Source organism: Myotis lucifugus, unplaced genomic scaffold (genome assembly GCF_000147115.1).
Source record: "Myotis lucifugus unplaced genomic scaffold, Myoluc2.0 scaffold_355, whole genome shotgun sequence".
NCBI lineage: Eukaryota > Metazoa > Chordata > Mammalia > Chiroptera > Vespertilionidae > Myotis > Myotis lucifugus.
In genome coordinates, this window is record NW_005871403.1 from 805,463 (window position 1) to 820,468 (window position 15,006).

Sequence of the window (15,006 nt, forward strand, 5' to 3'; positions counted from 1 at the left end):
GCCATCTATCTATCCTCTTTGGTGAATTATTCAGATCTTTGCCATATTTTGTTGTATTGCTTGTTTTATTATTATTGAATTTTGAACGTTCTCTGTATGTACTGGATATAATACCTTGATTTGCAAATGCTTTCTCCTAGTTTATAGCTTGACGTTTCATTCATTTAACAGTGTCTTTCACAAAGCAAAACAACCTTTTGATAAGTCCACTTTATCTACCTCTCTTTTATATATTTTGCTTTTGGTGTCATATCTAGGAGCTCTTTTTGCCTAACCAAAGGTCATGAAGATTTTTTCCTATGTTTTCTTATGAAAGTATTACTGTATTTTATACTTTACATTTAGATATGTGATTATTATGTAAGATGTGAAGGCTAGATCAAGTCTTTTGTTTTATTTTTACATGTGGATACCTGATTGTTCCAACATAATTAATTGAAAGGACTATTTTTACTACATTGAATTAATTGCCTCTGCTTTGGCCATATTAGTTAGGTCTATTTCTGGATTCTGTTCTGTTCCATTGCTTTATGTGTTTGTTTGTTTGTTTGTTTGTTTGTTTATTGCTTTATGTGTTTATGTGTTTATTTCTTCACCGATACAACACTGTAGCTTTATAGTAAGTCTTAAATTTGGGTAGTATGAGTCTTCCAACTATTTTGTTCTCGTTTCTTTTATTTTCATATAAATTTTAGAATAATCTCATCTGTATCTATGAGAAACCCTGCTGGAATTTTTATTGGAGTTGCATTTAAATAATAAGTCAGTTTGGGGAGAATTTACACCTTAACTGTATTGAATGTTATAATCCATAGATATGGTGTGCTTCTTCATTTATTTAGGTCTTTGATTTCTTTCATCAGCATTTTATACTTTCAGCATAAAGATTCTTTACATGTTTTGTTAGAGTTAATGTCTAGTATTTCTTTTTTGGTGCTATTGTGAGTGGTATTTTTTAAAAATGTTTCTAATTTTTTCAGTCCTAGTTTATAGAAATAGGATTGACTTTTATATGTTGATCCTCTATTCTGTGACCTACTAAACTCACTACTTTTATGGGCTTTTTGGTAGATTTCTTAGGATTTTCTACATAGACATTCACATTATGTGTGAATAGAGACATTGTTTTTTCTTCCTCTTCAAACTTCTTTTTCTTTTTTCTTGCCTTATTGCACTAGCTGGGACTTCCTCTACCATGTTGATTAGGAGTGGTGAGAGAACACAGTCACTATTAAAAATGAGATTAGCTATGGGGTTTTGAAAATGCCTTTTATCAGGTTGAAGAAATTCTTTTACCTTAGTGCTTTACTGAGAGTTGTTGAATCATGAATGGTGTTGAATTATGTCAAATGTTTTTGCTGTATCATTTTATATGACCATGTAATATTTTTTTGTCTGTTAATATAACCTTGATTTATTATTTTTTAAATATTGAATAACCTTCCATTCTCACGGTAAGACTCATTTGCTTGTAGTATATTATTTTCTTTATGTTGCTGGATTTGTTTTCCTAAGCATTTTTATTTATAGGCTCATGATGCATATTGGACTGTAATTGGTGGGCTTTTTAAACTCTTTATTGTTGAAAATATTACAGATGTCTCTCCCCATCCCATGTTCCCCCCCTCCACCCAGATTCTGCCCCACTCCAGGTGTTCACCACCCTATTTATTGTCTGTGTCCATGGGTAATGTATGTATTCATAAGAGTTCTTTATCCCAAAATATGGCAAGAGTGGTTAATCCCTTTCCATACCTCTCCCCCTTCCCTCTAAGATCATTAGTTTATACCAGCGGTTCTCAACCTGTGGGTCGCGACCCCTTTGGCGGTCGAACGACCCTTTCACAGGGGTCGCCTAAGACCATCCTGCATATCAGATATTTACATTACGATTCATAACAGTAGCAACATTACAGTTATGAAGTAGCAACGAAAATAATTTTATGGTTGGGGGTCACAACATGAGGAACTGTATTTAAAGGGCCAGAAGGTTGAGAACCACTGGTATACCATGTTTTTATGACTCTGGCTCTGTTTTATTTATCAGTTTATTTTGTTCATTACATTCCTTGTTCGTTTCTTTTGATTCAGTTGTTGATAGATATATATTCATTGCCATTATATTATTCATATTTTTCATCTTTTTTTTCCTTCTTCTTAAAGAAGACCCTTTAATATTTCATGTAAATATTAAAGTTTGGTGATGATGAACTCCTTTAGCTTTTTCTTATCTGTGAAGCTTTTTATTTGACCTTCAATTCTAAATGGTAGCTTTGCTGAGTAGAGTGATCTTGGTTGTAACTCCTTGCTTTTCATCACTTTGAATATTTCTTGCCACTCCCTTCTGGCCTGTTGGAGAAATCAGCTGACAGTCATATGGGCGCTCCCTTGTAGGTAGGTAATTGCTTTTCTCTTGCTGCTTTTAAGATTCTCTTTGTCTTTAACCCTTGGCATTTTTTTTTTTTTTAATCCTCAACCAAGGATATTTTTTCATTGGTTTTTAGAGAGAATGGAAGAGAGAGAGACAGAGACATATCATTGTGAGAGAAACACACCTATTGGTTGCCTCCTGCACATGCTCTAACCAGGGCCTGGGCTGGGGAGGAGCCTGCAACTGAGATACATGCCCTTGACCGGAATTGAACCTGGGACCCTTCAGTCCGCAGGCCGACGCTCTATTCACTGAGCCAAACCAGCTATGGCACCCTTGGCATTTTAATTACCATGTGTCTTGGTGTGGGCTGGGCCGCTTTTGTTCAGGGCTCCCTGTACTTGTATGTCTATTTCTTTCATTGGGTAAGGAGAGTTTTCTGTCATTGCTTTTTCAAATAGGTTTTCAATTTCTTGCTCCCTCTCTTCTCTTTCCGGTAACCCCCTAATGTGAATGTTGGTATGCTTGAAGTTGTCCCAGAGACTCCTTACACTATCTTCATATTTTTGGTTTCTTTTTTCTTTTTTCTTTTTGCTCTTCTGATTGGATGTTTTTTGCTTCCTCTTGTTCCAAATCGCTGATTTGATTCTCGGAATGCTCTATTCTACTATTGATCCCCTGTAAATTACTCTTCATTTCAGTTAGTGTGTCCTTCATTACTAACTGGTCCTTTTTTATGTCTTTGATATTCTCACTAAGTTTCTTGAAGTGCTCATTAAATTCCTTGCACATCCTCATAACCACTGTTTTGAACTCTGTATCTGGTAGTTTGCTCGCTTCCATTTCGCTTCCTTTTCTGGAGATTCCTACTGTTCTTTCATTTGTGACATGTTTCTTTGTCTCCACATTTTGGATGTTTCCCTGTTTGTTTCTATGTATTAGGTAGAGTTGTTGTGTCTCCTGGAATTGGTAGAGTCGCCTTGAGTATTAGGTGTCCTTTAGGATCCAGTGGCTCAGCTTCCCCAGTCACCTGAGCTGGGCATTCTAGGTGTGCACCTATGTGGGCTGTGTGCACTGTTTTATTGTAGTTATAGTTGAGCCTTGATTGCTGTTGGTGTCACTGGGAGGGATTGACCTCCCGGCCAATCGTCTGCTTGGACCAGCTGTGAGTAAAAAGGAAGAGCTGAGGTGCAGGAGATGCCGCTGTGAAGCAGGACTTGCCTCATTGGGGCTTTGGTGCTCAACAAGTCTGCCTCTTGAGTGTGTCACTAGTGGATGTGGTAGGGTTGCAATCTGGCATGGTCTGAAGCTGACCACTGGGTGCACTGGCTCTGGGTCCTACTGGGAGATGCAAAGTCAGCTACAGCCTGTGCCCTGCCTGGGACTACCAGGCAGGAGCTACAGAGCGACCAGCTGATGGCTGCTACTTATGCTGGGCTTGTAGCTGTCCAGGAGAGGCCAAGCTGTGAAATAAAACAGGCTGCTGCTAGTGCTGGGCCTGGGATCATTTAACAAGAGGCATGGGGCACACTGAGGCCAGCTGCTGCTTGTTTGGGAGATTTGAACCCTGAGTAAGGACAAGCCATTTATATGCAAAAGGTACTGCAAACAGCTTGGGTGGGGCTGCAAATTAGATGGGGCAGGGTCTCATGGACTCACCAGGATGGGACAAACTGTGGGCCAGGTTGATGGATACTCAAATATGGCATTTGCCTGTGGGCTCTGTGATGGGGAACAGGGACCTCTGCCAGCACTCTTATGTGCCCCCAAGATATTGGTTAGATGCCATATGATTTTGTTCCTCCATGTATGTCCCTGAATCCTTTCAAACTGCTGCCCCAACGCTGGAGCTCAGAGGGAGTGAGTCCAAATAAATCTGTGCACTGGCCCTATAAGAGTAACTGCCTGGGACTCCAGCAGACTGTAGTTCTCAGCCAACATCCCTGTTGGTTTTTACAGCCCAAAGTTACAGGGACTTCTCTTCCCGGTACTGATATCCTGAGCTAAGGGGTATGGTGTGGAACTGTGACCCCTAGTTCCTCACCGGAGCCTCTAAGGCCAAGATATCCCCCACGATTATAAAAACACTACATGTGGATGTAGGACCAGCCTGTTCCACACCTCCACCCCTCCTACCAGTCTCAAGGTGGCTTCTTTAATTCTCTAGTTGTAGGGCTTCTATTCAGCCAGATTTCAGGTGTTTCTGAATGATGGTAATTCTGTGCTTTAGTTGTAATTTTGATGTTGTTGTGGCAGGCAGTGAGTACTGTGTTAACCTATTCCACCATCTTGGCCTCCCTCCTTCGAGAGTCTGTAGTTTTCTTATACTGCCTTTGGCTGGTTTTGGTATCACTATGATGCTGGCCCCATGAAATGAGTTGGGAAGTTTCCCACCTCTGTTGTTTTCCAAAAGAGATTGTGTAGAATTGCTGTTAAATGTTTGGTAGAGTTTGCAAGGGTCTGAAATTTTGTTTTTAATAATGTTTTAAACTATGAATTCAGTGTGTGTGTGTGTTTTTAGTAGAAATAAGACTGATCAGATTATGTGTTTTTTTTCTTGAGTGAATGTTAGTAGTTTGTGGATTTTATTTCATCAAATTCTTGAATATATGGGTATGTAATTACTACCATTACATCTGTTTAATGATGAGTTTATAGCGATATCCCTTTCACTTCTCTCTCTCTCTTTTTTTGGTATTCCTGTAGCATCAATTTGTTTATTTTTATTTATTTTTTAAATCTTTATTGTTGAGATTATTAGTGGTGCTCCCCCTTTTTCCCCCGTTACCCCCCCACCCGGTTCCCACTCCGCCCCAGGCCTTCGTCACACTATTGTCTGTGTCCATAGGTAATCCATATCCTATATAATAAAGGGTAATATGCAAATAGACCGAATGGCAGAACAAACGAACAACCAATCAACATGTAATATGCTAATGATATGCTAAGGCTGTTCAACCGCTCGCTGTGACCACCAGAGGGCAGACAGTCAACTGGTCAACCAGTCGCTATGATGTGCACTGACCACCAGGGGGCAGATGCTTCGACTGGTTGGTTAGCTTACTACTGGGGTCTGGCTGATCGGGGATCGAGTGAGATGGGCCAGACACACCCTGAAGCCCTCCCATGGCCCCTTCCTGGCCCGATCGTGCATCAGTGGGGTCCCTCAGCCTGGCCTGCACCCTCTTGCAATCCAGGACCCCTCGGGGGATGTCAGAGAGCCAGTTTCAGCCTGATCCCGCAGGCCACTCCCCTTGGGAGGGCGCCAGATGCAGGGCTCATGGCTGGCGAGCGCTGCTGCAGCAGCGCGAGCCTCTCCCGATTTGGACTGATTGGGCGTGGGCCCATGGCAGGCACAGTGGGGCCAGGATGAGTGGGAGTGGCAGGTAACAATTTGGGCATCTGCCCTGACCGGGAATCAAACCTTGTCCTCTTGGTTCATGAATTGATGCTTAACCACTGACCCACACCAGCCAGGCCCTCTTTCATTTCTGATGTTGGTAATTTTGTCTTTTTTTTTCTTTGTAAGTATGTATAGGGATTTATTTGTACTTTTGAGAATTAGCTTTTGACTTGACATGTTCTGTTTTTCTGTTCTCAATTTCATGATTTTTAAAAAAATTCTCACCCAAGGATATGTTTTTTTTTAAATAGATGCTACGTTTTAGAATATTCGTTCATAGTAGGAGGGGTTAACAAAATAATTTCTTCTGAGCTGAGTTGACTTTTCAGAAGTGTATTGATTTTGTATTTTGCTAATACACATTCTCCTTAATAGCCACTTAGTTGGCTGACTAATGTATGGTCGTTAGAAATACGCTTGCATGCTCCTTGTGCTGGAGCTTCATTTCCTTAGTTATCTTCTCTACTTTAAGTTGTCTTTATCATAAGACATCTTCCGTCTAACTACAAAAAAATTCCTGACCTCAGGTTTTTTTTGTTTTGTTTTGTTTTTGTTTTCATAAAGATGCTGCTAATAGGCCCTGGCCAGGTAGCTCAGTTAGTGAAAGCACTGTCCTGATACACCAAGGTTGTGGGATCAAAACTTGGTCTGGGCACATACAAGAATCAACCAATGAATACATAACTAATTGGACCAACAAATCAATGTTTTATCTGTCTGTAAAAATCAATAATTAGCCATAACTGGTTTGTCTCAGTGAATAGAGCATCGGCCTATGTTCGGTTCCAGTCAGGGGCACATGCCTGGGTTGTGGGCTCGATCCCCAGTAGGGGGCATGCAGGAAGCAGCCGATCAATGATTCTCTCTCATCATTGATGTTTCTATCTCTCTCTCCCTTCCTCTCTGAAATCAATAAAAATATATTTTTTTAAAAAGAGATTTTCTATTCTTTATTAAAAATGATTAAACTTGATTCTCTCTCATTGATGTTTCTATCTCTCCTCTCCCTTCCTCTCTGAAATATAAATAAATAAATAATTCAATGATTAAACATTTTTAAAAAGATGCTGTTGCTAATAATTTAAAATAGAAAAAATGTGGTAATATGAGGTAAATTTAATCTTTCAATAGATATTTTTGGTAAGTTTATTCTTTCAACAAATATTTATTAAGCACCTATTACATAATACCAGATACCAAGGATGCAAAAATAAATGAAATTTCACAGATTGGACATTCAGGAAAATTTTTGACCATTGCATGAAGTTTATAGTCCAAAGAACTTCTTTTTAAAAATATGTAAAACTTTTATCTTTTGTACTGTAACTGTTCATATTTAAATTTGTTACTTTATGTGCCCTAAAACTACATTATCCCAGCTTTGTCTTAAAATTTTAATGAAATTCTGTAGTATCTTGGTTACATGAAAGTCTTTGGTAAAGTGCTAGATATATTAATATTATCTCATGGAGTCAGTATTTTGTTTTGATGTTTTAAGGCAGTGGTTCTCAACCTTCCTAATGCCGCGACCCTTTAATACACTTCCTCATGTTGTGGTGACCCCCAACCATAAAATTATTTTCGTTGCTACTTCATAAGTGTAATTTTGCTACTGTTATGAATCATAATGTAAATATCTGATATGCAGGATGTATTTTCATTGTTACTAATTGAACATAATTAAAGCATAGTGATTAATCACAAAAAAAATATGTAATTATATATGTGTTTTCCGATGGTCTTAGGTGACCCCTGCGAAGGGTCATTCGACCACCAAAGGGGTCACGACCCACAGGTTGAGAACCACTGGTTTAAGGCCAGTAGGGATGGTTCGATAAATTTAAGAAATGAAGTGTTTGTTTATAGATTAAATAGTGCATTAGACTTTTACTGTATATAAGAAAGGTTAAAACGGAATTGTTTGGATCCAGAAAAAGGGTAGTGTAATCTCGTTCTGTGTTTCTGAAATAAAATATTTTATTTATGGATATCAAAATGTCTTTTAATGAATTTAATCCCCAGAAATAAATGTGCTTTAGCATCTATTCAAGTTGTAACAGCATTTGTCTAGGATTGGCAACTGTTTTTAGTTAGTGGAGAAGCAAGAATTTAGAAACTCCCTAGTACTGATTTTTAGCCTTTTTGACAGCCATTGTGTACAAACCCAGTGTCTTTGTTCTGATTAGCAATTGTTTATAGTGGCTATTTGCGTGAGTATTGAAAGAATGGAATTACCTTGGGTTATTTTAGATCTGGCTAAGGGCAAAACAGTCCCCCAAAATCTTAATTGATACTTTCATTAAGGCCCTGGTTGTAGAGAGAATTAATTCACAAACAAGCATAGCCTTCCTGCCCCGAAACACATCTATAATTTTATAACTCTACATTGAAGACAGTACTGGCTGTGAAATCAGACCTGAGCTTAACCAGTTAACTGCCACGATCATTTGAATTTAATTAAAAAAAGTCCACCACTTGCATCTATAGACGTTTATGGTGTACAAATGGTTAAGTCCTAACTCTGGCACTGTTTTCTTTACTATGAATTCTTTTTTTATTAAGTGTGTAGTACTTAAATGATGTAGTACATACAATGATGTAGTATAACATTGTATGATGTTATACAGCAAACCTCTAGAATTTACTCTTCTTGAGTAACTGAAACTTGATTCCTGTTAACAGCAATTCTTTTTCTCCTTCCTTTCATTCCTTGGCAACTACCATTATATTTTATGCTTCTATGAGTTTGACTGTTTTAGGTACTACATATAAGCAGAATCATGCAGTATTTTGTCTTTCTGTTACTGCCTTTTTTCACTTAGCATTATGTCCTCAAGATTCATCCATGTTGTCACTTATGGCAGGATATTGTTCTTTTTTATGGCTGAACAGTAGTACAGTAGTCCATTATATATCACATCTTGTATATCCATTCATCCATTGATGGGCATTTTGTTATTTCCATATCTTGGCTATTGTGAAAAATGCTGCAATGAAAAGGGAGTGCAAATATCACATCAAGTTTCTGATTTCAATTATTTTGGCTAGATCTCCAGAAGTGGCATTGCTGGATCATATAATAGTTCTATTTTTAATTTTTTGAGAAATCACCATAGTGTTTTCCATAATAGCTACACCATTTTACCAGTACATTCCCCCCAACAATGTACAAGGGCTCCAATTTCTCCACAAGCCACCAACACTTGCTAACTTTTGTGTGTGTTTTTTTTGACAAATGACCATCCAGTAGGTACGAGATATATCTTATTGTGCTTTTGTTCCATTGGTCTATATGTCTGTCTTTTCCAGTACCATACTGTTTTCATTACTTGGCTTTATAATATATTTTGCAATCAGGAAGTATGATGCCTTCGGCTTTGTTATTCTTTCTCAAGGTTATTGTGGTTATTCAAGTTCTTTGTGGTTCCGTATGAATTTCAGGATTGTTTTTTCTATTTCTGTAAAAAAATATTGAGATTTTGATAGTGGTTACATTGAACCTATAGATCACTTTAGGTAGTATTAACATCTTAACAATATTAAGTCTTTCAATTCATGAGCATAGGCTGTCTTTTCAGTTATTTGTGTCTTTAGTTTCTTTAAGCAATGTGTAGTAATTTTCCGTGTACAAATCTTCACTTTCTTGGTTAAATGTATTCTACGTATTTTATGCTTTTTGACGATATTTTAAATGAAATTGTTTTCTTAATTTCCTTTTTGATAAGATGGTTCATTGTTAGTGTATAAAAATGCAACTGATTTTTGTATGTTGATTTTGTATCCTGTAACTAATAATTCATTTATTAGTTCTGTTTTTTGTAGAGTCTTTAAGGTTTTTATACATATAAAATTATGTCATCTGCTAATACAGATAATTTTATTTCTTCCTTTCCAAGTTGGATGCCATTTTTTTTCTTGCCTAATTGCCTTAGCTAGGACCTCTAGTACTATGTTGAATGAAGTGATGAGAGTGGCCATCCTGCTTTGTACCTAATCTTAGAGGAAAAGCTTTTAGTTTCTCACCATTGAGTATGATGTTAGCTGGGAGATTATATATGGCCTTTATTATGTTGCGGTAATTTCCTTCTAGTCTTAGTGTGTTGAGAGTTTTAAATTATGAAAAGAGTATTGCATTTTGTCACATGCTTTTTCTGTATCTGTTGAGTTGATCATGTGATTCCTTTTTTTTTAAGATGTTTTATTGAAATTTTTAGAGAGAAAGAGAGAGCAAGAGAGAGAGAAACATCAATGTGAGAGTGCAACACCAGTCAGCTGCCTCCTGCACAACCCCCCCTACCGGGATTGAACCCGCAACCTGGTTATGTGCCCTGACCAGGAATCAAACCCGCCTTCTGGTGTATGGGACGATGCTCAACCAACTGAGCCACACCAGCCAGGTAGTAATAATCTGTTTTAAGCTGATAACAACTTAACTTTAATCACATACAAAAACTCTATGCTTTTACTTCTCTCTGGTCCCCTCCTCACTCCAGCATTTTTTGACTCAAATAATTTTAATGTTTTGTATATAAGTTTCTTTTCTATAAACATAGGAATAAGCTATTCTGCTAACCCACAGGTTCTCCAAGTGTGGTTGCACATCTATAGAGGGTCCCTGAGACATTTTCAAGGGATCCATATGATCAAATGATTTCTACAACAATTCTAAGATGTTATTTGTCTTTCTAAAAAATATTTTTTTAAAATATATTTTATTGATTTTTTACAGAAAGGAAGGGAGAGGGAAAGAGAGTTAGAAACATCGATGAGAGAGAAACATCGACAAGCTGCCTCCTGCACACCCTCTACTGGGGATGTGCCCGCAACCAAGGTACATGCCCTTGACCGGAATCGAACCTGGGACCCTTGAGTCCACAGGCCGACGCTCTATCCACTGAGCCAAACCCATCAGGGCAATATTTTTTTATTTACTTACTTACTTATCAATTTTGTACTGGCTACCATGTTATTTGTTTTCTTTTTACATATATATATATTATTTTATTGATTTCAGAGAGAAAGGGAGAGACAGACAGAAACATCAATGATGATAGAGAATCATTGATTGGCTGCCTCCTGCACTTCCTCCCTCCTCCTCAGGGATCAAACCCACAACCCAGGCATGTGCCCTGACTGGGAATTGAACCGTGACCTCCTAGTCCATAGGGCAATACTCAACCACTGAGCCACGCCTGCCAGGTTGTCTTTTTACTCTGTTAACATTTGCAATAGTGGTGGGAAGGCAGCTGTGGGAAGACCTGCTGGCTTTGAACCACATGTACTAGTAGTCACTGTGCTGCCACATACTCTTAGGAAAACGGAGTGCTGCCTTCACTCACGGTGTCTTTGGAGAAGTAGATAATTTTATAAAATCTAAACCCTGTTTAATATGTGTGATGTGGGAAATACGCAGAAGCACTTCTGCATACTGGAGCATACACTTTTGGTAAGGTAAAACACGTGTAGTTGGTTGTTTTTGTGAGTTAAAGTAGCTGCTTTTTAATGGAATACGATTTTTATTTGTAAGAATGACTATTGGCAAACTACAGTTATTCAGACTTGGATGTTTGGCAGACATTTTCTTGGGAATGAATGGAGTAAACTTGTTATTCAAGGAGAACAACTGACAGTATTTGTTGCCCAATGGTAAAAAAATTAAGCTCTTTTTAAGTGAAAATTAGAATTTTGGAAAATTTGTATTCACCACTGTGTGCTTTGACAGCTTTGAAGAGTGTTCCAGCAAGATCATTGGTGATGCTAATGATGTGATTTCTTTTCTACCCTATATGATGCAATGTCTCAACATTTGGGAAATCTGCATAAGCCAGTAAACCAATATTTTCCAAAATATTTGGAAATATATGATGTTACAAAATTATGAGTAAAAGACCAGTGGATTTTAATATCTAGACATAAAACATAAACAAAAGCTCGTTAAGGTCCTCAATAATTTTTAAGATATCAAAGTCCTGAGAATATGAAGTTTGAGATTCATTGTTTCAACATTAAAGGGTTATAAAGGTCAAATGAATGGAATATTCATGAATATTAAATCATTTGTAAAATATTTTAAATGTAGATTTAGAAATAATTTTTGAGCTCCTACTGTTATATTGCTATGCAAATCCTTCAAGCTCAGACTTTGAAGAAGAGACCTGGAAAGAGAACATGCATGCATCATTGCTGTTGAGGAGCTTGTTCGCTTAGATGAGGAGTAGGGGGAATTCACATATAATTCCTGTGTTCCACAAACCAAATAGTGAAAAAGCGATATTATGATGAGGCTTGTTTTGTCCTAAATATACTTTTACTAGTATATATGCTTATATTTGTAACATATATGTATGCATACACACATACTTCTCTGTGGATCGAACCCGCAACTAAGGCATGTGCCCTGACCGAGAGAAGATCCGTGACCTCTTGGTTCATAGGTGTGTGTGTGTGTGTGTGTGTGTGTGTGTGTGTACGTGCACGTGCATGTATGCTTGGGCTCACAGCAAATCTAAGCCCTGCTGTTCATGAATATAGTCCATTATAGTTCAAGTTGCGTTTTGGTTTTTGAAGTTTTCCCTTCTTCCCTTGCAGGTATAGAACAAGATGCAGTGAATACCTTTACCAAATATATATCTCCAGATGCTGCTAAACCAATACCTATTACAGAAGCAATGAGAAATGATATCATAGGTAAGCAGTGCTTAAAGTTAACGTCCAAAAAGAAAGTTGCCTGTTTTTGGTTATTAAGAGAATTTTTTATGAACATGGAATTTAATATACCCTTTCCTAGTTTGTTTTCAGATACCTGGTTGTAGCTTACTCACAAACTTTCTCTCATATGTTAGACCAAATTCTTAGACTTTGATTTGAATAACAACAGCAAGAACAATAATATCACACATTTATTGAGTATTTATTGTGTCCCAGACAATATTCTAAGTACTTCTCACAGATAAACTCATTTACTCTTCTAAAGAATCTTTCAGCCCAAGCCAGTTTGGCTCAGTGGATAGAGTATTGGCCTGCGGACTGAAGGGTCCCGGGTTCGATTCCCATCCGGGGCACATGCCAGGGTTGCCAACTTGATCCCCAGTAGGGGGTGTGCAGGAGACCACCAATCAGTGATTCTCTCTCATCAATGATGTTTCTATCTCTCTCTCCCTCTCCCTTCTTCTCTAAAATCAATAAAGATTTTTTTTAAAAGGAATCTTGCAGCATAAATATAGTTATCCTATATAATAAAAGCCTAATATGCAAATTGTCCCCTTGACTTGGAGTTCAATCGGGAGTTTGACCAGGTGGGAGGGGCCGGCTGGCCAACTGACTGTGGTTCCTCCCCACAGCTGGCCTGGCCCGATTGGCCCCAATCGGGGTGGGCCAGCCGGACCCCATCCGTGCACGAATTTGTGCACTGGGCCTCTAGTTGTTTTATATAAGAGGAAACTGAAGCATAGAGGGTAAGTAGTTTTCCTAACTTAGTAGGGCTCAGACATGGCAGCGGGATTTGAAACCAGACCCCCACATGTTAAGTAGTATGGTGCTTGGCAGTGTTTTTCAAACTGTGTATTGCAATCAATCTCTATGTCTTCATCCCATTGCCAAAAAAAATACTAGAATAGAAAAATCAAAATCCTTCATTATAGTATGGCTAAAGAAACATCATTTCAGGAAATTATTTCCATTACGTGTGTGTGTGTGTATGTACTGAGTCACATAAATATGTTGCTCTGTAAACCATAGTAAAAAAAAAAGTTTGGAAGCCTTACTGTGTTGCATCAGCAAGGCTTAGATGTACTTGTAATCACAGACAAAAGTGGTTCATTTATTCATTGAACAAATATATTCCCATCAAGTCCTAGTAGTAAGTTTTTTTTATTTTTTTATTTTATTGATTTTTTACAGAGAGGAAGGGAGAGGGACAGAGAGTTAGAAACATCAATGAGAGAGAAACATTGATCAACTGCCTCCTGCACACCCCCTACTGGGATGTGCCCGCAACCAAGGTACATGCCCTTGACCGGAATCGAACCCAGGACCCTTCAGTCCACAGGCCAACGCTCTATCCACTGAGCCAAACCGGTCAGGGCCAAGTTTTGTATTTTTATTACCAAAAATTGATACTTGTGATTTATGAAATAGAGCATGTTATTCTGTTCCTAGCAGATTCTTCCAGTGTGAGGCTCTTTCAGTCTTTACTGTAAGTCCTTTGCACTCACTCATTTTTGGAGACAGCAACACGTCCTCCAGTCACAGCTGTGGCTCTTACTTGGCCCACCATACTTTCTAGTGAACAACTGTTGGCTATTTTGGGGTCCATCAGATGCCTGCATTGTTTTCCCTTTCTTTCTTCCACACAGATTCCTCTAACACGGGTCTCAATGACTCTTGGTCATCTGTCCTTATCTGCTTATATTTTGGGATTTTCCACCCAGTTTTATTGCAGAGTTGTCATGGCATTTTGGTTTTTCTGTGTAGTTCCTTTGTCTATTTTTATGTAGGAATTTGTTGCTCCCATCTTCCAGACTTCCCTAGACTGACTTTTTCTAATAATACAACTGGGGTGTCTTACCTGATTAGAATTTGACTGTTTAAGGGTTTGGTTGGCTAGTGATTCCGTAGGAGGTTTGTTTGTACCAGTTGATAACCAGGCTGGGGTAGGGAGAAAAGGAAGGAGTTTTGAGCCAAGTAAAACATTTGAAATGAAATGTCATTGCAATTCTAATTTTCCTTCTCTTAAACTTTATCAAATTAATGATGTAATCCCTTGAGGGGGAAAATCTTCTGAAGGATCAGGGGATCTGAGAAAGTTTCCATCCAGTGTCTGTTACGCATTTTTAGATGTTAATTACATATATATCTTTATAGAGCAGTCACTTTTACTTTTTGAAATTCATTCTTCTGAATCCTGTCCTAATTATTTGTCTCCTGTTTCAGGTGGAATATTTTAATATAGCTGTATTTTAAGTTATCATTTGAAGAAGTCCCCACTTTAGCTATTATTATTCTGTGTTGCACCAGCCTAATTTTATTGTAAATGTTATTGGTGGGTTTTTGATGTTGCTATCTAATTACTCTGTCTTTATGTGGGGATTCAGAATAACACCAAAACTATACTACCACAGCCTCTTCCATTTTCCACAAATCCTTGAAGTTGTCAACTTTTTTTTTTTTAATTAAATCTTTATTGTTCAGATTACATTTGTTCCTCTTTTTTTCCCCATAACTCCCCTTCTCC

General features: G+C 38.0%; 1 protein-coding gene across 3 annotated transcripts in view; it reads left to right on the forward strand.

Moving 5' to 3' along the window:
* AKAP10 (A-kinase anchoring protein 10) overlaps positions 1-15,006 on the forward strand; it is an 88,798-nt gene that overhangs the window by 27,319 nt on the left and 46,473 nt on the right. For all 3 annotated transcript variants that reach the window (XR_002832276.1, XM_023764853.1, XM_006101394.3), the window contains one exon: positions 12,363-12,461. Coding sequence is in view for 2 of the 3 variants with exons in the window: in XM_023764853.1 (XP_023620621.1) it covers positions 12,363-12,461 (99 nt within the window). In the remaining variant the exon portion in view is untranslated. The remainder of the gene's footprint in view (positions 1-12,362; positions 12,462-15,006) is intronic.